Genomic DNA, 23,320 nt, shown 5'->3' on the forward strand with positions numbered 1-23,320 from the left:
GGGAGGGGGTGAGGTTGCAGGGTGAATACCAAACTAGGGGTCAAAAGTATGGACCCTCTGCCTAAGTCCTCAGATGCCTAAAGAGGCCACAGGCTACCCTACCACCCAGCATCCCTGACTCTCCACCCATCCAGAGGGCTGGGCCCGTTCAAAACGACCTCCCAAAATGACCGCTTTGGAGTGCTCCTCTCTGGCCTCTGGAGAAGCCTGGAACTCAAACAGGGCGGCCCCGCCCAGGTCACACTGCAGGCCTGGGCTGCCCCAAGCATCCCAGCACCTGCTGTTCCTCCAATGGAGCGGGGTACCCTCAACAAAACCCCACACAGTCACCACTGCTCATAATGAGGAGGCAGACCAGAGAGGCCCGACAATGGTCGCAGGTCACACCTAGGTAGGGACGTGCTCGATCCTCCCCGCTAAGGTGCAAACCCTGGAGGCGGGGACTTGTTCGCCCCAAGAGCCCCGCACGCGATCTGGCAACCAGCGGCGATCAGTTAAGTGCTCTGGCCCAGCGCCCCCCACAGGACTGTAACCCGGGGCTTGAGAGGACTACCCTGCAACCCGGCGCTCCAACCGCCCCTCTCACAGCGGTCGCTCCGGCCGGCCAGGCGCCCACTGTCCCAGCGGGAACCCTAAGGCCCGGGGGCCGGCAGTGGCAGAGACTTACCGGGTAGGGAGCAGCCATGACGGAGCTGGAGGGGCCACAGGGTCGAGAAGAGCCCGAACCCTCGGCAACAGCCGTTGCAGCCAGTTCAGTTTCCGCGCCCCCAAGGACAGCGAATAGCAACCCGAACCCCGTCGCCACGTCCCGCCCACCGCAATTAAAGGAGACGCGCCTCAGCTTTTTACCCACGACCGGAGGCAGTGCTGTGTGATCGGCAGCGCGACCTCCGCGTCCAGCTCTGCCCGGCCAGCCAACCCACAGACGCCGCCGCCAAAGCCTTTAGTCTGCCGTCACTCATTCCTCCAGAAAAGTTAAAAGGGCCAGGATGAGAGTTCGCCCCACCAGCCCATGGCCTAGCCAACGTAACGGCGAGCGCAGCCTTCTGGGAAACGTAGTTCCACGCCGTCCACTCCCCTGAATCTGGAGATTGGTGGGACTACATTTCCCAAGAGGCGGGCAGAGCTTGCCCCTGACCCGAAGACCTTAGGATCCCGGAAGCGGTGAACACGTGGTCGCTGTGTTTGTGTTCCCTTAAGCACCTACTCTCGCCAGCGTGGCCAGGTTTTCCAGCAAAACACCATTAAGAACTAATTATTCGCCCCTCCGGAACTCTTTAAATGGTTAGCTCCTCCGAACGCTCTTACGACAAATGTCGACTTAAAAGAACAAAAGAGTCACTCGGAATCACAGCAATGGAGTGGAGAGATCTAGGTTCGATTCTTAGTTTTCGCCTCGATTTGCTGTGTGATGTCGGGAAGAAAGCCTCTGCTTTGTGGGCCGGTTTCCCCGTGTGTTATAAAAGGGAGCGTGATGCCGCCCCGCCCTCTCAGGACCGACCCTTCAGTACTTTTAAATGTTTAAAAGGAGGTGGCAATGCAGCGGTCTGGCCAGCAGAGGCCGTCCCCACTCACTTTGCAGTCGAAAGGCCCAGACTGTCCTAGAATTTTCCACTACCATTCCTTGTTACGGGCATCTTCCATACCCACAGCTGACCCGTACTGGATGTTTTGCAAGATTTAGGAAACTTTTACCGCCTCTCACCTGGGTATGCCAACTTGGCCAGGCTCCAACACTGATAACAATCTGGTCAGGCCTCGAGGTTTCTTACTACGTATCAAGATCTGACACTGTGTCCCAGGATCTACAATCAAAATCGGGTTCAGTAAACTCAGAAACTGGCACATGTGGGCAGCTGGCATGTGGAGGAGTTTTCTTTCATTTGGACTTGGAGGGCTTAAGGCCAGACACAAGAGACGTGATTTGGCATAAAATTAGTTCCTTGATATTAGAACTATTCAGACTAATTTAACTTAAACACTAGGAAATTGTCCTTGTAACTGCAACAAACCCTGAAATTGTTCAATACTGTTCATAGGACAATTTTCAAGTCTTCCTACCAACATTCCTGTTTTATTCAGCTCTCTTGCCTGCCAGCCAAACATTTAGGGAGGGAATTTAAAAAGAAAAAAATGAAATACAGAAAAACCCATCCATTAAATTTTCTTTCTTTCTTTTTCTTTTATTTTTTTTTTTTGAGACAGAGCCTCAAGCTGTCGCCCTGGGTAGAGTGCCATGGCATCACAGCTCACAGCAACCTCCACTTCCTGGGCTTAAGTGATTTTCATGCCTCAGCCTTCCAAGTAGCTGGCACTACAGGCACCAGCCACAATGGCTGGCTATTTTTTGGTTGTAGTTGTCGTTGTTCTTTTAGGCCCCCGTGGTTATTTGAACCCACCAGCTCTGTTGTATGTGGCGCCTTAGCCGCTTGGCCTATAGGCACCGAGTCCCCATCCATTAAATTTTAGCATTCTTTTATTGTTGAGTGGTAGTTTTGTTTTTTGATTTTGTTTTGTTTTTGTCAATTTTAGCCTTGGAACACCATCTACAGGAGCTTGTAATTTAGAAGATTGAATTTAGAGAACCTCATCTGTAAAATGGTTTTCAAATGTCAGGTTTGCTCAAAGTGAGAGTCACTGGAAGATTTTACTTGTCCTCCCTAATCTTTCCAGATCATTCATTCTGTTGCTACTCCTACTTTCCATGAAGGAGGTAGTGGGGATGCCTCACGCCCTTTTGCCCATTTCAACCCAGGATCTGCTGCTAGTACAACTTGCATAAAGCCAAGATCAGTGCCTCTACTTCCTAAGTGGGCAGGTCCCCATCCCAGTGCCACCTCCGTTAGATTGGACTCCATTTCTAACCCAGCCTCCATACTGTAGCAAACCTCAGTGTTGGAGGAGGCTCAGTGTTGAGGTGATCTTCGTGTTGAGGAAATCTTTTTCTTTTCTCTTTTTTTAAATTTCAGGTTGATGTGAGAGTACAAACAACTGGGTTACAATATTTACCTATGTTAGGTAGAGTCCCTCTTATAATTGTGTCCTGCACCCAAACCGTGTGTCAGTACCCTTACATTGTGTCCATTAAGTGGGAACACCCCAATTTTCTTCCGTCTTGATCTCTTCCCCTTCCCCCAACTTGAATTGAAATGAGTTTTTCTCCGATGTAGGCACATATTAGATCATCTACTGGCTTCATATTAGCATTGAGTACACTGGATATTTGCTTTTACATTCTTGTGACACTTTACTAAGAACAATGTGTTTCACCTCCATTCAGGTTAATACAAAAGATGGAAAGTATCTTGGGTGGCGCCTGTGGCTCAATGAGTAGGGCGCCGCACCGGCCCCATATACCGAGGGTTTGAACCCAGCTCCAGCCAAACTGCAACAAAAAAATAGCCGGGCGTTGTGGCAGGCACCTATAGTCCCAGCTACTTGGGAGGCTGAGGCAAGAGAACCTAAGCCCAAGAGCTGGAGGTTGCTGTGAGCTGTGACACTACAGCACTCTACTGAGGGTGACAAAATGAGACTCTGTCTAAAAAAAAAAAAGCCATCTTTTTATGGCTGCATAGTATTCCATGGAGTACATATACCACAGTTTGTTAATCCATTTCTGGGTTGATGGGCGTTTAGATTGTTTTGACATTTTGGCGATTATAAATTGAGCTGTGATAAACAGTCTAGTGCAAATATCCTTATGATAAAAGGATTTTTTTTCTTCTGGGTAGATGCCTCATAATAGGATTGCAGGATCAAATGGGAGATCTAATTTGAGTTCTTTCAGAATTCTTCATACTTCTTTCTAAAGAAGATGTATTAGTTTGCAGTCCCACCAACAATGTAAAAGTGTTCCCCTCTCTCCACATCTATACCAACATCTGCAACTTTGGGACTTTGTGATGTGGGCCATTCTCACTAAGGTTAAGTGATATATTAGGGTGGTTTGATTGGCATTTCTCTGATGAGTAAGGACAATGAGCATTTTTTTTTTTTTTTTACAGTCTTTGGCCAGGGCTGGGTTTGAGCCCACCACCCCTAGCATATGAGGCCGGCACCCTACTCCTATGAGCCACAGGTGCCACCCAAGACAATGAGAATTTTTTCATATGTTTGTTAGCCATTCCCCTGTCTTCCTCAGAGAATATTCTGTTCATGTCTCTTGCCCACTGATAGATGGAATTGTTTGCACATTTTTGTTGATTAATTTGAGTTCTCTGTAGATTCTAGTTATCAACCCTTTATCAGATTCATAACATGCAAATACCTTTTCTCATTCTGAAGGTTGTCTGTTGTCTTTAATTGTTGTGTCCTTAGCTGTGCAGAACCTTTTCAGTTTAATTAAATCCCATTTGTTAATTTTTGTTGGTGGCGTAATTGCCATGGAAGTCTTCTTCGTAAAATCTTTCCCCAGGCTGACATCCTCAAGAGTTTTTCTCACACTTCCTTGTAGGATTTTTATTGTTTCATGTCTTAGATTTAAATCTTTTATCCATCTTGAGTCAATTTTTGTAAGTGATGAAAGGTGTGGATCCAGCTTCAGTCTTTTATATGCAGTTACCCAGTTCTCCCAGCACTGTTTATTGAATAGGGATTTTTTTCCCCAGTGTATGGAAGGAATCTTTTTCAAGCCCCCTGTGGCAGGAAGGTCTCTGTCCTAGTACAAGCCCACAAAAGTCTTTTACCTTATCCTTACTCCCCAACCTGCTGCCCAAAGGCAAAGGCTACCCAGGGTGGGGCAGAGAAAGAAGTGGGAAAGGCAGGGATCACACCCACCATGTATCCCAGCCAGCCTGCACCTGGAAAGCCCCATCCATGCTATCAGTCTTCCCTGCACCTGCCAGTAGTGTGGGTTTAAAACTCTGAGTAGGGCATCTTAGGGCTTGTCCCAGTGTCAGGATGATCTGAGGAAGAGTCCAGGCTCTTCCACCTCCAAGCTGGGTGATCTAGCAGGAGTCACAACTTCTCCCATCCACTGTATTCTTTTTTTTTTTTTTTTTGGATTTTTTTTTTTTTTATTGTTGGGGATTCATTGAGGGTACAATAAGCCAGTTACACTGATTGCAATTGTTAGGTAAAGTCCCTCTTGCAATCATGTCTTGCCCCCATAAAATGTGACACACACTAAGGCCCCACCCTCCTCCCTCCATCCCTCTTTCTGCTTCCCCCCCCATAACCTTAATTGTCATTAATTGTCCTCATATCAAGATTGAGTACATAGGATTCATGCTTCTCCATTTTTGTGATGCTTTACTAAGAATAATGTCTTCCACTTCCATCCAGGTTAATACGAAGGATGTAAAGTCTCCATTTTTTTTAATGGCTGAATAGTATTCCATGGTATACATATACCACAGCTTGTTAATCCATTCCTGGGTTGGTGGGCATTTAGGCTCTTTCCACATTTTGGCAATGGTAAATTGAGCTGCAATAAACAGTCTAGTACAAGTGTCCTTATGATAAAAGGATTTTTTTCCTTCTGGGTAGATGCCCAGTAATGGGATTGCAGGATCGAATGGGAGGTCTAGGTTGAGTGCTTTGAGGTTTCTCCATACTTCCTTCCAGAAAGGTTGTACTAGTTTGCAGTCCCACCAGCAGTGTAAAAGTGTTCCCTTCTCTCCACATCCACGCCAGCATCTGCAGTTTTGAGATTTTGTGATGTGGGCCATTCTCACTGGGGTTAGATGATATCTCAGGGTTGTTTTGATTTGCATTTCTCTAATATATAGAGATGATGAACATTTTTTCATGCGTTTGTTAGCCATTCGTCTGTCGTCTTTAGAGAAAGTTCTATTCATGTCTCTTGCCCATTGATATAAGGGATTGTTGGCTTTTTTCATGTGGATTAATTTGAGTTCTCTATAGATCCTGGTTATCAAGCTTTTGTCTGATTGAAAATATGCAAATATCCTTTCCCATTGTGTAGGTTGTCTCTTTGCTTTGGTTATTGTCTCCTTAGCTGTACAGAAGCTTTTCAGTTTAATGAGGTCCCATTTGTTTATTTTTGTTGTTGTTGCCATTGCCATGGCAGTCTTCTTCATGAAGTCTTCCCCCAGGCCAATATCTTCCAGTGTTTTTCCTATGCTTTCTTTGAGGATTTTTATTGTTTCATGCCTTAAATTTAAGTCCTTTATCCATCTTGAATCAATTTTTGTGAGTGGGGAAAGGTGTGGGTCCAGTTTCAGTCTTTTACATGTAGACATCCAGTTCTCCCAACACCATTTATTGAATAGGGAGTCTTTCCCCCAAGGTAAGTTCTTGTTTGGTTTATCAAAGATTAGGTGGTTGTAAGATGTTAGTTTCATTTCTTGGTGTTCAATTCGATTCCAAGTGTCTATGTCTCTGTTTTTGTGCCAGTACCATGCTGTCTTGAGCACTATGGCTTTGTAGTACAGACTAAAATCTGGTATGCTGATGCCCCCAGCTTTATTTTTGTTACTAAGAACTGCCTTAGCTATACGGGGTTTTTTCCGGTTCCATACAAAACGCAGAATCATTTTTTCCAAATCTTGAAAGTACGATGTAGGTACTTTGATAGGAATGGCATTGAATAGGTAGATTGCTTTGGGAAGTATAGACATTTTAACAATGTTGATTCTTCCCATCCATGAGCATGGTATGTTCTTCCATTTGTTAATATCCTCTGCTATTTCCTTTCTGAGGATTTCATAGTTTTCTTTTTTTTTTTTTTTTTGTAGAGACAGAGTCTCACTTTATCACCCTTGGTAGAGTGCCATGGCGTCACACAGCTCACAGCAACCTCCAACTCCTAGGCTTAGGCGATTCTCTTGCCTCAGCCTCCCAAGTAGCTGGGATTACAGGCGCCTGCCACAACGCCCGGCTATTTTTTTTTTGTTGCAGTTTGGCCGGGGCCGGGTTTGAACCCACCACCCTCGGCATGTGGGGCCGGCGCCCTACCCGCTGAGCCACAGGCACCGCCCTCATAGTTTTCTTTATAGAGGTCCTTCACCTCCTTCGTTAGGTATATTCCTAGGTATTTCATTTTCTTTGAAACTATGGTGAAGGGAGTTGTGTCCTTAATTAGCTTCTCATCTTGACTGTTATTGGTGTATACAAAGGCTACTGACTTGTGGACATTGATTTTATATCCTGAAACATTACTGTATTTTCTGATGACTTCTAGGAGTCTTGTGGTTGACTCTTTGGGGTTCTCTAAGTATAAGATCATGTCGTCAGCAAAGAGGGAGAGTTTGACCTCCTCTGCTCCCATTTGGATTCCCTTTATTTCCTTGTCTTGCCTAATTGTATTGGCTAGAACTTCCAGCACTATGTTGAATAGTAAAGGTGACAGAGGACAACCTTGTCTGGTTCCAGTTCTAAGAGGAAAAGCTTTCAGTTTTACTCCATTCAGTAAAATATTGGCTGTGGGTTTGTCATAGATAGCTTCAATCAGTTTTAGAAATGTGCCACCTATGCCTATACTCTTCAGTGTTCTAATTAAAAAAGGATGCTGGATTTTATCAAATGCTTTTTCTGCATCTATTGAGAGGATCATGTGATCTTTATTTTTGCCTCTGTTAATATGGTGGATAACGTTTATGGACTTGCGTATGTTAAACCAGCCTTGCCTCCCTGGGATGAAGCCTACTTGATCATGATGAATGACTTTTTTGATGATAAGCTGTAATCTATTGGCTAGGATTTTGTTGAGAATTTTTCCATCTATATTCATGAGTGAGATTGGTCTGAAATTCTCCTTTTTGCTTGGGTCTTTTCCTGGTTTTGGTATCAGGGTGATGTTTGCTTCATAGAATATGTTGGGGAAGATTCCTTCTTCCTCAATTTTTTGGAATAATTTCTGCAGTACAGGAATAAGCTCTTCCTTGAAGGTTTGATAGAATTCTGGAGTGAAGCCATCTGGACCAGGGCATTTTTTAGTTGGAAGCTTTTTTATCGTTTCTTTGATCTCAGTGCTTGAAATTGGTCTGTTCAGGAGGTCTATTTCTTCCTGGCTAAGTCTAGGGAGAGGGTGTGATTCCAAATATTGATCCATTTCCTTCACATTGTCAAATTTCTGGGCATAGAGTTTCTGGTAGTATTCAGAGATGATCTCTTGTATCTCTGTGGGATCAGTTGTTATTTCCCCTTTATCGTTTCTGATTGAGGTTATTAGAGATTTTACTTTTCTATTTCTAGTTAGTCTGGCCAATGGTTTATCTATTTTATTTATTTTTTCAAAAAACCAACTCCTTGTTTCATTAATTTTCTGAATGATTCTTTTGTTTTCAATTTCATTGATCTCTGATTTGATTTTGGATATTTCTTTTCTTCTACTGGGTTTAGGCTTAGATTGTTCTTCTTTTTCCAATTCCATAAGATCTCTTGTGAGATTGTTGATGTGCTCTCTTTCTGTTTTTTGAATGTAGGCATCTAAAGCGATGAATTTTCCTCTCAAAACTGCTTTTGCAGTATCCCACAGGTTTTGGTAGCTTGTGTCTTCATTGTTGTTATGCTCAAGGAAGTAAATGATTTCCTGTTTTATTTCTTCCTTCACCCATCTGTTATTCAACAGAAGATTGTTTAATTTCCATGCCTTTGGGTGGGGTTGAGCATTTTTGTTAGAGTTGAGTTCCATCTTTAGTGCCTTATGGTCTGAAAAGATACAAGGTAAAATTTCAATTCTTTTGATTCTGTTGATATTTGTTTTGTGTCCCAGGATATGATCAATTTTGGAGAATGTTCCATGGGGTGATGAGAAGAATGTATATTCTTTATCTTTGGGGTGGAGTGTTCTATACACGTCTATCAAGCATAGTTGGTCTAGGGTCTCATTTAATTCTCTTACATCTTTGTTTAATTTCTGTTTAGAGGATCTGTCCAGCTCTGTAAGAGGTGTGTTAAAGTCCCCTGTTATGATGGTATTATCAGATATCATATTGCTCAGACTGAGTAAGGTCTGCTTCAAGAATCTGGGAGCATTTAAATTGGGTGCATAAATATTTAGAATGGAAATGTCTTCTTGTTGTATTTTTCCTTGACCAATATAAAGTGACCATCTTTGTCTTTTTTGACTTTAGTTGCTTTAAATCCACATGTATCTGAAAATAAGATTGCAACTCCTCTTTTCTTCTGAATTCCATTTGCCTGAAAAATTGTCTTCCAACCCTTGACTCGGAGCTTTAATTTGTCTTTTGAAGCCAGGTGTGTTTCTTGCAGACAGCAAATGGATGGCTTGTGTTTTTTAATCCAGTCAGCCAATCTATGTCTCTTCAGTGGGGAATTCAAGCCATTAACATTTATTGAGATAATGGATAAGTGTGGTAGTATTCTATTCGTCTTATTTGGTGAGAGTCCATTGTTTAGTTTTATCTTTTGCATCAGTGTGGAGGTTAGGTTCTGTCCTTTGGTTTCTGAGTTCTTACTTTGCTGCTGATCCATTGTGGTGGTCAGTGTGCAGAACAGGTTGAAGTATTTCCTGTAGAGCTGGTCTTGTTGTGGCGAATTTCCTCAATGTTTGTATATCCGTAAATGATTTGATTTCTCCGTCAATTTTGAAGCTTAGCTTAGCAGGGTACAGAATTCTGGGCTGAAAATTGTTCTGTTTAAGTAGATTAAAGGTAGATGACCATTGTCTTCTTGCTTGGAAAGTTTCATTAGAGAAGTCTGTGGTAACTCTGATGGATTTGCCCCTGTAGGTCAACTGGCGCTTACTCCTGGCAGCTTGCAGAATCTTTTCTTTTGTCTTGACTTTGGACAGGTTCATCACAATGTGTCTTGGAGAAGCTCGGTTAGAGTTGAGGCGACCCGGGGTCCGATATCCCTCTGAAAGCAGTGTGTCAGAATCTTTGGTGATGTTTGGGAAATTTTCTTTTATAATATTCTCTAGTATGGCTTCCATTCCTCTGGGGCATTCTTCTTCCCCTTCTGGAATTCCTATAACTCGTATGTTGGAACGCTTCATAAAGTCCCATAATTCTGACAGTGAACGTTCTGCTTTCTCTCTCTTCTTTTCTGCCTCTTTTACTGTCTGAGTTATCTCAAGAACTTTGTCTTCTACCTCTGAAATTCTTTCTTCTGCATGGTCTAACCTGTTGCTGATACTTTCCATTGCATCTTTAAGTTCCCTAATTGACTGTTTCAGTTCCTTCAGGTCTGCTATATCCTTTTTATATTCTTCATGTCGTTCATCTCTTATTTGATTCTGTTTTTGGATTTCCTTTTGGTTATTTTCCACTTTATTAGCAATTTCCTTCATTGTTTCCATCATTTCTTTCATTGTTTTCAACATGTGTATTCTAAATTCCCTTTCTGTCATTCCTAACATTTCTATACTGGTGGAATCATCTGCAGTAGCTACCTCATGGTCCCTTGGTGGGGTTGTTCTAGACTGGTTCTTCATGTTGCCTGGAGTTTTCTGCTGATTCTTCCTCATGAGTGATTTCTTTTATCTGTTTGCTTGCCCTAATTTTCCTTTCACTTCCTCTTGCTCTTTAAGTTCTTGTGCCTGTGGACTAAAGGTTACAGGACCAGAAGGGTGAGAAGGTTGAAAAGCAAAAACAAAAGGGGATGAAAGAAAGGAGGACCGAGTGATAAGAAAAAAAGAAAGATAGAGAAAGGAGAGGGGGTGGGTATAAGGAATATTGACAAAAAGAAGAGAGGCACAGAAAGAGGGAGACAGGGCAATATAGGTGTACAGTAGGGTACTTTGACACAACCTTAAAAAACCCCACCTTCTGGGGGTGCCCAGTTGCGTGGTTCCCTTGAGGTCAGCAGCTCTTTGCTAACCTGATCAGACACAGTACCCCACCTCCACCAAGTAGAGAGGAAAGACAAAAATGCTATAAATCAAACCAAAAGAAGCAAACAGAAAACTTTACAGGGATAAAATTGGGTGAAAAACCAAATTATATCAGTAGAAACACTAGCAAAAATGAAGTTGAAGTTATTAAAAAAAGCAGCAATGGGAAATTATAATTAAACTAGGAAAATTGAGAAAGAAAAAGGGATCTGTGTGGAAAAGATTGAAATTAAAAAAACAAAAGAATATCAGCAACGTCAAAATAAACAAACAAAAAAAACAACCAAGCAAAAAAAGAAAGAAAAAAATACACAACCAAAAACAAAGCAGTTTGTATATGTTATTGAATATTGTCTGGGCAACACGTGGTCTTCTGGGGTATGAGATGTTAGTCACAGTTCAGATACGACTGGAGGCTGCTGATTACTCAAACCCCAGCAGGTAGACACCCTGAATCTCTCTTCAGCCTACTTAAAAAGCACTTCGAACTTGTAAACTTGTTGAGCAGAAGCTTTCCCAGCTTTCTTGCTGGAATTGCTGCTGAAGTGGCTATCCACTTACTCAGTGTGCCAAAACCGGTCTCACTCTGCCCCTGAGGGTTAGGGCTGCAAGGCGGCTCAGACCCCACCCTTAGGCTACTTGGTTGCTGGGTTACCAGCTCCCACCCGTTTCTAGCTCTGCGACCCTGAGGGCGGAGCTTGCCGGGGCAGATCGCTGACAATGGATCCGTGTGACCCACCGCCAAACACTATTAGCTCCGTCTGGCTCAGCGGCTCAGACTGGGGCCCTAGACAACGGCCAAAGTTCTCGCACTCCCGCTCAGGCCTTCCCCAAGGCAGTTCAACTCAGTGCCAAGTCCAAGGACATCAAAACAGTTCACAGGTAAGGCCTTTCTGGTTTGCAGTCTCGCTGCTACTGAACTTACAGTTGTGGGCGGGTTTAGACGGATTGAACACACGCGACCACTTGCCGGTTTTCCACGGATTTAGTCCTCCTCTTGGGGTCCAGAAGTCTCTCGCTGACTCCCTGTATCCTCATAGGAGTGATGATAGGCAGTTCTCACCAGCCAGAGACGCCTGGAGTCCTATCTCCCCAGACTCACGGTGCCCAGATGCAAGGAAGCTGTTACTCGGCTGCCATCTTGCTCCCTGTTCTCCCATCCACTGTATTCTTAATTGTATAATAATCATCATAATATTCCTGCCATGATAGGGGAGGGGAAATTCTGTGAGGTATTAATTCATGTCAGAGCTTGATGTTGAACTGCCACATAATATGAAATATGTGACTTTGTACTTCCTCCACCACTCTCCCATGGCTTTCTCTGCTCTGGCCACATTGACTTTCTTGCTGTTCTTTAAACAAGATTGTGCCAGCCACACTCCCGTCTCAGGACTCTTTCTGTGGCTGTTGTCCCAATGTCCAGTTGGCTTAATATATCACTTCCATCAGGACTTTGTTCAAACATCATCTTCTCATTATGGCCTTTCCTGTCCACCATACTTAATATGTCAACCCACACCTATCCTATCCCTACTTTATTTTCCATCAGTAAATGGAGCTCAGATAGGAGAGAAGAGGAAGAGGGGTTCAGCTTCAGGGACAGGCTAGGTAAAGGTCTGGTAACAGGACTGAACAGAAACAAAGCAGGCAGAGTCAGGAGTATGGCTGGTTGTAAGGCAACAAATGTAGGCAAGGTCCCTGGCATGTCCCCTTCTATGGCTAAGGTGAGCCAAAAGAGACCCTCTCACAGATGGGACTATAGCACCAGGCCATATGGAGTAACTCCTGTGGGGTGCCCCTCCCTAGGGAGTCCCATGGCAGTTCTGGGCTTCGGTGGTACCCACAATAGAATAGGCATGCCTGGGCGGCGTCTGTGGCTCAGTTGGTAGGGCGCCGGCCCCATATACCCAGGGTGGCGGGTTCAAACCCGGCCCCGGCTGAACTGCAACCAAAAAATAGCTGGGCGTTGTGGCGGGCGCCTGTAGTCCCAGCTACTCGGGAGGCTGAGGCAAGAGAATCGCGTAAGCCCAGGAGTTGGAGGTTGCTGTGAGCTGTGTGATGCCATGGCACGCTACCGAGGGCAATAAAGTGAGACTCTGTCTCTACAAAAAAAAAAAAAAAAGAATAGGCATGCCCCTATATGTCAGCTTCCTCTAAAAGTATAGTCCACACCCAGAGTGAGGAGAGATCTAATATGTCCCTTAGCCTTCTACTTCGCCCAGCCCTGTTCCTCTGTCTCCTCAATGGCTACTCTGATTTAAAAAAAAAGCCCTCCTTGGGGCAGCGTCTGTGGCTCAGGGGAGGGGCGGTGGCCCCATATGCCAGAGGTGGTGGGTTCAAACCCAGCCCCAGCCAAAACTGCAAAAAAAAAAAGTGTAAAAAATGGGCGGTGCCTGTGGCTCAGTCGGTAAGGCGCTGGCCCCATATACCGAGGGTGGCGGGTTCAAACCCGGCCCCGGCCAAACTGCAACCAAAAAATAGCTGGGCGTTGTGGCGGGCGCCTGTGGTCCCAGCTACTCGGGAGGCTGAGGCAAGAGAATCGCTTAAACCCAGGAGTTGGACGTTGCTGTGAGCTGTGTGAGGCCACGGCACTCTACTGAGGGCCATAAAGTGAAACTCTGTCTCTACAAAAAAAAAAAAAAAGTGTAAAAAAAAAAGCCTTCCATGGTAGGAACATTAGGGTGTCTCTCTGGATAACTATCCCATTTTGGCCTGCCCTTCCACATTGCAGGCAGTGGGTAGCGTGACTGGAATTGCTCTGCAATTCCAATGATGTCAATGGACACAGGTGTCCCTGGGACCACTTTTCAAGAGGAGTAAGGACATAGAGCTGGCCAGTAGCCATACTTTACACCATCCACTCAAATCACATGGTGATGCCCGTTTAGTAATAAGAAGACAGACCCCACAAAGCCAAAGCTCCCTAGCTTGCCTGCACACATGGACTAAGAGCAGGATATAAACGTGCACATAAGGTCTGAATTCAAAGCTGAGAATCTTTCCAGGAGATAATGTGGAGACTTCTAGAGTAGCAGTTCTCAGCCGCAGCTGGTTTTCAGAACCTCTGCAGGTGGAGCCTTGGCATCAGTGTTTTCAAAAAGCTTCCCAGATTAAGTCTGGTGGGTAGCCAAGGCTGAGAACTGTTGCTCTAGACGAGAGTTAGCCAAAAATCTTTCTGGGATGATTCAAATATTCTATCAGCACTGTCCCAAACAGTAGCCGCTGGTCATGTGTGATTATCAAACACTTGACATGTGGCTAGTGTGACTGAGGAACCGAATGTTTCATTTTATTTCATTTTAATTCATTGAAAATTAAATAGCTATGGCTCGGTGCCTATGGCTCAAGCGGCTAAGGCGCCAGCCACATACACCTGAGCTGGCAGGTTCGAATCCAGCCCGGGCCTGCCAAACAACAATGACGGCTGCAACCAAAAAATAGCTGGGCGTTGTGGCGGGTGTCTGTAGTCCCAGCTACTTGGGAGGCAGAGGCAGGAGAATCACCTGAGCCCAGGAGTTTGAGGTTGCTATAAGCTGTGATGCCACAGCACTCTACCCAGAGTGACAGCTTGAGGCTCTGCCTCAACAAAAAAAAAGATTCTGTGCATGTATCTGTATTTGTGTGTCTCTTGGTCTGGGTTTTGCCAGAAGCCAACACTGAGAAAGGATTCAAGGGTAATTCGTTCGTGGACAGGCACAGTGGCTCATGTCTGTAATCCTAGCACCCTGGGAGGCCAAGGCAGGAGGATTGCTTGAGGCCAGAAGTTTGAGACCAGCCTAAGCAAGAGCAAGACCGCATCACTATAAAAAATAGAAAAATCAGCTGGACACGGTGGCATACTCCTGTAGTCCCAGCTACTTGGGAGGTTGAGGTGGGCAAATTGCTTGAGCCCAGGAGTTAGAGGCTGCAGTCATCTATGATAAAACCACTGCATGCTAGCCTGAGCAACAGAGTGTGACCTTGTCTCACCACGACAAAGCAAATAAACCAAATGAACAGGCTTGGCGCCCATAGCATAGTGGTTACAGCACCAGCCACATACACCAAGACTGGAGGGTTCGAACCAGGCCTGGGCCAGCTAACAATGACAACTACAACAAAAAATAGCTGGGCATTGTGGCAGGCGCCTTTAGTCCCACCTACTTGGGAGTCTGAGGCAAGAGAATCGCTTAAGCCCAAGAGTTGGAGGTTGCTGTGAGCTGTGACGCCACACTCTACCAAGGGCGAGATAGTGAGACTCTGTCTCAAATAAACAAATAAACAAACAAACAAACAAAAAAGGATAATTCATTTCTTTGAGAGGTGATTCTAGGAAACACTGGGAGGAAATGGGAAAGTGAGACAGGAAGGGGTGAAGCAAGTTATCGCTATGGGTGACCAGGGCTCAGTTCCAATGGAAGCTGTGGGACTCAGTGCAAAACATGTCCTGGGTCATCCCACCTGAGGTATGAGGAAGTCGAGGGGTTTCTTCACCCATCCTCAGCATCCATGAGGCATAGCATTTTCATCCCCTCAGGCACAGGGTCTCCAGTACTGGCAGCTGCAACTCATGCTGTGTGACTAAAGCAAATGAGTGGAGACCAGATAGAGCATGTGTATGTGTATGTGTATGTGATGGTGCCTTGCCACCTGGATGCAGGGACTCCAGTGACATCTCTTTGTGAAAACCTCTGCTGGTCCAGGGAAAGGTGAGCACAACATCAGCCAAAGTCTGGCCTTGCCTTCTTTACCTTGCCCTGCCTGGCTGTCTCAGGACTGCCAAATCACACTGGATCTGGGCCCACTTTAGGCAGTGGCAGCCCGGCGGCAGCAGGGAAATGTGGAAGGGCCTATAAGAATGCCAGGTAGCAGGGGTTGGCTCCTGTCCTGTAGGCAGCAGTGAGAAGTACTGGAAGCTGGCTGTCCTGGCAAGGGACACAGTCCATGTTCCGCTTTAGAGGAAATGCTCTGTGAGCAGGGCTAGAGGCCATGCTGTTGGGGAGGACTGGAGGTTGTTAAGATGAGCAGAGCTAGGCGGGGCATGGTGGCTCATGTCTGTAATCCTAGCACTCTGGGAAGCCAAGGTGGGTGGATCAATTGAGCTCATGAGTTTGAGACCAGCCTGAGCAAGAGCGAGATCCCATCTCTACTAAAAATAGAAAAGCTGAGGCATGAAGATCACTGGAGCCCAGGAGTTTGAGGTTGCTGTGAGCCATGACACCACAGCATTCTACCCAGGGTGACAGAGTGAGACTCTGTCTCAAAAGAAAAAAAAAAAAAAAGATGAGCAGAGCTGCGCAGATTGCACAAAGCTCTAAATGTGACAGGTGACTAGCCCAGGGAGAAAGGGTATGTTCCTGGGGTGACACTGGCCAGGTGTTAATATTCCTCTTTGGGGAGGGGTGATGACTAGTTATACTATCTCAGCAAGATTTAGGAATTCAGGAGCTACGGGACAGGGATGAGGACAGGGGACCAAAAGAACGAGGACAGAGGAACTGCTAAGTCTGCTAGCCATCAGGTAGATGAGGAGGGGTGGTGTAAGAATAAATTGGGGAGGGGCTCCAGGAGCAGAATGGACAATGCCAGGAGCTGGGCAGAGACAGGAGGAGGCCGAGTGCCTCAGGGAAGTGTCCTCAGTAAAGAGCGAACATGGAGGTCCCGAGCACTGGAGACATGAGGAACAGCAGGAAGAAAGGGGCCAGCCATGGGGAGAGTGAGACAGTAAAGACAGAGATGCAGCAGTGACATCGGGGCAGTGCCAGGTTGGGGGGACTAGAATTCCCAAATGGACAGTTGGGAGTGACATCAAGGACTAAGGCCACTGTGGAGCCTGGGGGCATGGTGAGATGGACCCCTGAAACCTGCTGGGAAAGGGAAGGAGGAAGGTGAGGCTGGGGCTTGGGAAAGCCAGGACCCTAGCTGGGTCTTTAGGAACAAGCAGGGAAGGGATAGGGTTTCCCCTAAGGTTTGAGGGTTGTTTATGTGGCTCTTCAGAGGATGTAGCCAAGATAAAAGATGACTTGGGACTCTCAGCCCATGCCCCAGCAGAACCAGGCTCAGGACATAATGCGCCAAAGCTTTGCTCGTTAGAAAATTCCTTGGGAATCTTGAGCAAGGCCACCACTGACATCATATGCAACTTCACAGACAGCCCCCCACATCCAAGGCTACTCATACCCACTGTCTTGGCACGATGGGGGAAGGTTGTGGGGTGCTGCCAGCATAGCCATTTAGTGTGGAAGGTCAGTACACAAGATCAGACAGGCCACAGGGACCTCAGTGAAGATTATGGGCAACAGGCCAAGCACAGTGGCTCATGGCTGTAATCCTAACACACTGGGAGGCTGAGGCAGGGGTGTCAATTGAGCTCAGGAATTTGAGACCAGCCTGAGCAACAGCAAGACCCCCATTTCTACTAAAAATAGAAAAACTGGTCGGTCATTGTGGTAAGTTCTTGTAGTCCCAGCTACACAGAAGGCTGAGGCAAGAGAACTTGAGCCCAAGAGTTTGAGGTTGCTGTGAGCTATGATACCATAGCACTCTACCCAGGGCCACTGAGTAAGACTCTGTCTTGGCTTGGCGCCTGTAGCTCAGCAGCTAGAGTGCCAGCCACATACTCCGGAGCTGTGGGTTCGAACCCAGCCCAGGCCTGCCAAACAACAATGACAACTACAACCAAAAAATAGCCAGGCATTGTGGTGGGTGCCTGTAGTCCCAGCTACTTGGGAGGCTGAGACAAGAGAATCACTTAAGCCCAAGAGTTGAAGGTTTCTGTGAGTTGTGATGCCACAGCAATCTACCGGGCAACATAGTGAAACTCTGTTTAAAAAAAAAAAAAAGACTTTGTCTTGGGGGGGAAAAAAAGATTATTGGCAACTACTCATCCCCCAACAAAGGAGGTGGTCCAGAAAGGGATTGCCAATCCCTCGTCACCTCCCCACAGACAGACCCAAGGAATAAGCCCCCTTCCCTCCAGCTGCCCACTGGGGTCACCACAAGCCAGGCCAGGGCCAGTGGAAAGTGGGATGAGGAGGCAGGCCTGGTCCCTGTTCCTGCCTAGCTCAGAACCTCTAGTTTCTGCCACAGGACACCCTCATCAGGGACACTGCAGTAGCCAGGTGAACTAAGTTCATCTGCACTGCTGTGACCTCTGTGCAGATGGCGTCAGGAACACAGAGTGCTTCAGGGTTAGGACAGAGGGCAGCACTGATAAGGTTCATGGGGCCAGTGATCAAGCCCACATGGCCACCTCACCCACCGCCCCAGCCTGGATGCCTCCGTCTCCTTCCTGTTCTCTTCCAGGACGCCAGATCCTGGCATAGGACCGGAAAGTTCCCTCCTGTGTCCTGTGTGAGGACCCCAGCTGCTCAGACCATGCTGGCCCTTGTGTGCCAAGTCTTGCACCTAGTGCTGAGATGGAGCCATAAATGAGATGGTATGACCCTGGCCTCCTGGAGTTAGCAGAGGCTAAGGAGGTGACTGGGTCAGGTGTACAGGGGGAGGCTGAGAATGAGCTGGGGAGGAGGCTTAGTGGTAGAAGCTAAGGTGGTCAGGGAGGGGCTCATGGAAAAGCACAGATATATGGACAGAGGAGTAAGTGGGGTGATGGGATCACCAACATTGAGAACAGGAACGTTATAGGCAGAAGGGACAGTAAGAATAAAGGCTTAAGGTGGGGATTTTCAGGGTCAGTTTATGGGACAGAAAAATGAGTTATGAGGGACATGTTAACAAGGTGGGGTGGACCTTGCAGACTCCTGAAAGGACTTGGCTTCTGCTCGCATGAGGCTGAGCCAGGAGAGGGCTCTGAGCAGAGGAGGAACTCCATGCAGTTTGGCTTTGAAAAGGTCACTAAATAGAAAACTTAGCCAGGCATGGTGGTGCATGACCCACCTAGCTACCTGGGAGGCTGAGGTAGGAGAGTCACTTGAGCCCAGGATTTTGAGGTTACAGTGAGCTATGATGATGCTGCTGCACTCTCGCCCAGGTGACAGAGCAAGCTCTGTCTCAAAATAAATAAATAAATAATAAAAAAGATCACTTTGGCTGTCCTGAGAAAGATCAATGACTTTTCAAGAGTGGTCCCTGACAGCAGCACCTGAGAAATGGTACAAATGCAGATTCTTATGCACCCTGCTGACTCAGAACCCTGGGGCAGGGCACAAAGGTCTGTGTCAGAGTAACCCTCTGGGGATTACCGGTGCCACTCAAGCAGCATCGCTCAAGTGCTTCTGGAGAACTTCAGCCCCACCAGACCCCATTGGACAATCTGAGAAGGAGTTTTGTGGTCAGTGGGTGAGGGCTCCCTCTCCCCTAAATGCTCTCAACACACATCCTGTTAAAGTCTCTGCCAAACCCCATAAAAAAGAAATTCATTCACCTTTGTTCAGCCCAGGTGAATTATATAAGAGGCTTTCTTAACTTATTTGACCATGGAATACTTTGTTCAGAGTTCACTTTATAAACATTTGGCAGGTGGCACCTCTGGCTCAGTGAGTAGGGCGCCGGCCCCATATACCAAGAGTGGCATGTTCAAACCCAGACCCTGCCAAACTGCACAAAACAATAGCCGGGTGTTGTGGTGGGCGCCTGTAGTCCCAGCTACTTGGGAAGCTGAGGCAAGAGAATCGCCTAAGCCCAAGAGTTGGAGGTTGCTATGAGCTGTGTGATGCCACGGCACTCTGCTGAGGGTGACAAAGTGAGTCTCTGTCCCTACCAAAAATAAAAATAAATAAACATTTGGTCACAGTGAAAAATGCTGCTTCAGGTGAATTTGGCTTATTTTCCCTGGGCTCCTACACTGCACCTGACAGAGTAACTATCAACAGCTGCCTTTTGAAAAATGCATGAAGCTACATCCTTCGTATTAACCTGGATGAAAGTGGAAGACATTATTCTTAGTAAAGCATCACAAGAATGGAGAAACATGAACCTATGTACTCAATTTTGATATGAGGACAATTAATGACAATTAAGGTCATGGGGGGGAGGAAAAGCAGAGAGAGGGAAGGAGAGAGAGGGGTGGGGCCTTGGTGTGTGCCACACCTTCTGGGGGCAAGACATGATTGCAAGACGGACTTTACCTAACAAATGCAATCAGTGTAACCTGGCTTATTGTACCCTCAATGAATCCCCTACAAGAAAAAAAAAAAAAAGAAAAATGCATGAAGCTCCCCAGAGTGACCCTGATTAGACTTGGATGATTTACTAATCAACTGACCTTTTCCTAAGCTCTGGGGAGACTTGTCTATAGTCCCTCATACACTGACTCCCTGGGCTGCCCTGACAGGGCAGGGAGGGTCTGGGAGGATCCAAACAAAAGGAAGGGAAGAGGGAAGGGCCACTGCCTTGGCCTTCACAGAACAATGACCACCTCTGGTGCTCAGATGCCCACCCTGCCTAAGCTTATGGCCAAGTCACAAGGCAGCTTTTCTAGAAGCTTTTTTTTTTTTTCTTTTGGTCTGAGAAGCAGCCAATGGGCCCAGATAACAGCTTGTGAGGCATTTCAGGGAGGTCAGTCCAGCCACCCCCTGCATCCAACCTGGGCAGCCATTCCTCTGACCTTCATATGCAACCAGACATCAGGCCTGTCTCAGGGGCCCCTCTGAGGCCTCAAGGACAACTGAGCTCTCCTTTGCTTCCAAGGAAACCTTGCTGGGGGCATGAAGTTCTAGGAGAAACTCAGGAGCCAGATGGCCCAGGAAATGCCAGGCCACAGAACCACAATTGTCTCCATTATAAGTACCAGGAGAAACTTGGAATCACCAGGTCTATGCCCCTGTGAACAGGTGGAGAACATTTACAGCTATTATATATTAATTTAAAAAATTTAAAAGAGCTGAGGCCCAGAAAAAAGGGTCACACAGCTTAGCTCTAATGCCCTGGAGACCTCCCTATGTCCATATAATGGTCAATTTTTAGGAGTGTGCAGGATCATGGCAACAGCCCTGATCAGGACAGCCACACAGGAGGCAGGCAGAGGGAGGGACAGTAAGGGCTGATGATAGCTCTGAGTTCTCCAGGAATGCAGGTGAGGGAAGGGACCACAATGCCACATCCCAGGGAGCTAAGCAGTACTTGGGGGAAGGTGAGCTGGAGGTGAGAGGTGAAGCGGCACAACCCTGTGACCCTGCACAGCTCAGCCTGTGTGTGTGACAACACGTATGATGCTGTCCCACTCATGGTACACTGTGGCTTTACATGTGTGCCTGAGTGACAATGTCACAGACCTGATACATGTTGTGGCTGTGTTGTCTATCTCCCTGTACCAATGTGACTCTGCAGCTAGCTGCCTGTGGATGATGATGCATGTGTTGCTGTCCCTACAACCAGAGGGGCTGGGCAGCCAGCTGTGTGTGAGGGAGTGTTTGTGACTCTGGGCACCTGTGAGCCTGGGATTATGAATGTATTTGAGAGATAATCAGTGTGTATACCTATGAAGGTGACCATGAAGCTGCCTGCCAGAAACTTGGCCCTAAGAACTTCTAAACCTGAACTGTCCCTTCAGAGTAACCAGCAATTCTCTGTCTGCTAAGACATGGGCAGGCTGTGGATGATCTATTTTCTAAGTGTAGCTACCCAAATATAAACTGAAAGTCCTTCTGCTGTATAGCTGTGGTCATCTTCTGATGTGCTGTCCAGAGAAGGGAGCAGAAGAGCCAAGAGGGATGTTGGGGTCTGAGGTAGGGAAGAGTTGCCACCTGCTCTGTGGTGTGCCTCAGCCGCCACCCCAGCTCAGCTCCCAGGGATCCAACTGACTCCTGACTACATACACACAGGCCCCAGCCCAGTCCAGGGTTCGAGGTGGTCTGTCTCAGGGTGAGTACAGAAAGGGGTGTTGAGGAGGCTAGCAGAGACACCTGCGAGGGCCAGGTGAGCCTGTACATGCCTGGGGGCAGTGGGATGGCAGGATGTGGGCATTTCCAAATCTCCCCAAGGCAGGCTTTTGAAAGTGCCCAAGCAGCTGGGTACCCAGTAAATGACCTAGCTCAGTTTCCCCAGTGCCCTCTGGGCCATCTGCTGATCAATCATCTGCTTCTGGCTTTCCACACTTGCCTCTTTGCTAACACAATCTGCCCCATCTGTGGGACCTGAGGACTCACTGTGCATGCAGTCCACAGATAATCCTTGTTTACTTATGCCATTAATTCATGCATTTTATGCATTCATTCAACTTATGCTCATTGAGCACTTTCTCAGTGCTGCTGAGCTCCCTCAGTCCACCCCCCACTCCTGCCAGAGAAATGCAAGCACAGTCCTAATGGATCTCAGTGTGGGTGGCTCAGCAAAGAGGAACTTGGTGGCTGAGTGGGCCAGTGGCCGTTAGCAGGGGGGAAGCACTGATAGGTGTCACAATCCGCCACTGCATCAAGCCGGATGGACTCTGGAGGTTGGGTAAAACGTGTGGCTACCCTCTCCCCACCACCAGGCCCGAGGCTGGGTCTGGTATAGTCACCTTGCTTGAGGCCTAGGGTCTGCTTCAGCTGGGGTTGAGTCCCAAGGTTTCAGAGCTTTCCTCCAATCCCAGTGCCTACAGAACAAGACCCATTCTTTGGCTGGCTCTCAGGGCTCCCTCAGTTGGGTCCAGATTGCCTTCACTGCCCTTGTTCCCCCTTCCCACCAGCTACATCAAACTTCACCGACCTCACTGAGGGCTTGAAGAGCTTGTGGCCTTACAGCTCCTCCCTGTCCCCCTACAAGTGTCCTTCCAAGTGCTGCCCACTTCCCCCAGCTTCTCAACCTGCTCACATTTTATTTATAATAGTGATCATAATTGACATATCCAATATGTCAATTTGGATTGGGCACTGGGCACTAAGACGTGGTATTTCCAATCTTCTCATAAAGTGTAGTGGCCAGAGCTGGATGTGACCAAGAGCACTAGACCCCCCAGAGCCTGGAGCCACCAAAAGAATGAGTAGGATCTTTCTGGAAGGAGCTATGAGAACTTAGGAGCAGTGGTTGTGCATACGAAGAGACTCAGATGAGGGGAATCTCCTTGTTTACCCTGATATACTCATTACATTTTTACTATATGCAAATACATGCTCAAATAAGTTTTTGTTTGTTTGTTTTTTTTGAGACAGTCTCAACTGTCGCCCTGGGTAGAATGCCGGGCATCACAGCTCACAGCAACCTCAAACTCTTAGGCTTAAGCGATTCTCTTGCCTCAGCCTCCCAAGTAGCTGGGACTATATGCGCCCACCACAATGCCCGGCTATATATATATATATATATATTTTTTTTTTTTTTTTTTTTTTTTTTGAGACAGAGTCTCAAGCTGTTGCCCTGGGTAGAGTGCTGTGGCATCATAGCTCACAGAAACATCCAACTTGGGCTCAAGCGATCCCCTTGCCTCAGGTTTTTCTATTTTTAGTCCCTGTCTCACTTTTGCTCAGGTTGGTCTTGAACCCATGAACTCAGGCAATCCACCCATCTCAGCCTCCCAGAGTGCTAGGATTATAGGTGTGAGCCACCATGCTTGGACTCTTTTTTTTTTTTTTTTGAGACTTTGAGTTTCATTATGTTGCCCTCAGTAGAGGGCCACTGTGGCATCACAGCTCACAGCAACCCCAA

At 46.8% G+C, this 23,320-nt stretch overlaps 1 protein-coding gene across 8 annotated transcripts in view; it reads right to left on the minus strand.

Annotated features, from left to right (window-relative positions):
• Window positions 1-23,320, minus strand: part of POC1A (POC1 centriolar protein A) — a 132,713-nt gene that overhangs the window by 99,605 nt on the left and 9,788 nt on the right. For 4 of the 8 annotated variants that reach the window (XM_053600025.1, XM_053600026.1, XM_053600020.1 and 1 more), the window contains exon 1: window positions 668-996. The exons of 2 other annotated variants lie outside the window; for them this stretch is intronic. In XM_053600025.1, the coding sequence (XP_053456000.1) occupies window positions 668-685 (18 nt within the window). In that variant the 5' untranslated portion in view covers window positions 686-996. Of the gene's footprint in view, window positions 1-667; window positions 997-1,705; window positions 1,869-23,320 lie in introns of those variants that run through there. 2 more of the 8 variants (XM_053600022.1, XM_053600023.1) reach the window with 2 other exon arrangements.

This window comes from Nycticebus coucang, chromosome 8, assembly GCF_027406575.1.
Source record: "Nycticebus coucang isolate mNycCou1 chromosome 8, mNycCou1.pri, whole genome shotgun sequence".
NCBI lineage: Eukaryota > Metazoa > Chordata > Mammalia > Primates > Lorisidae > Nycticebus > Nycticebus coucang.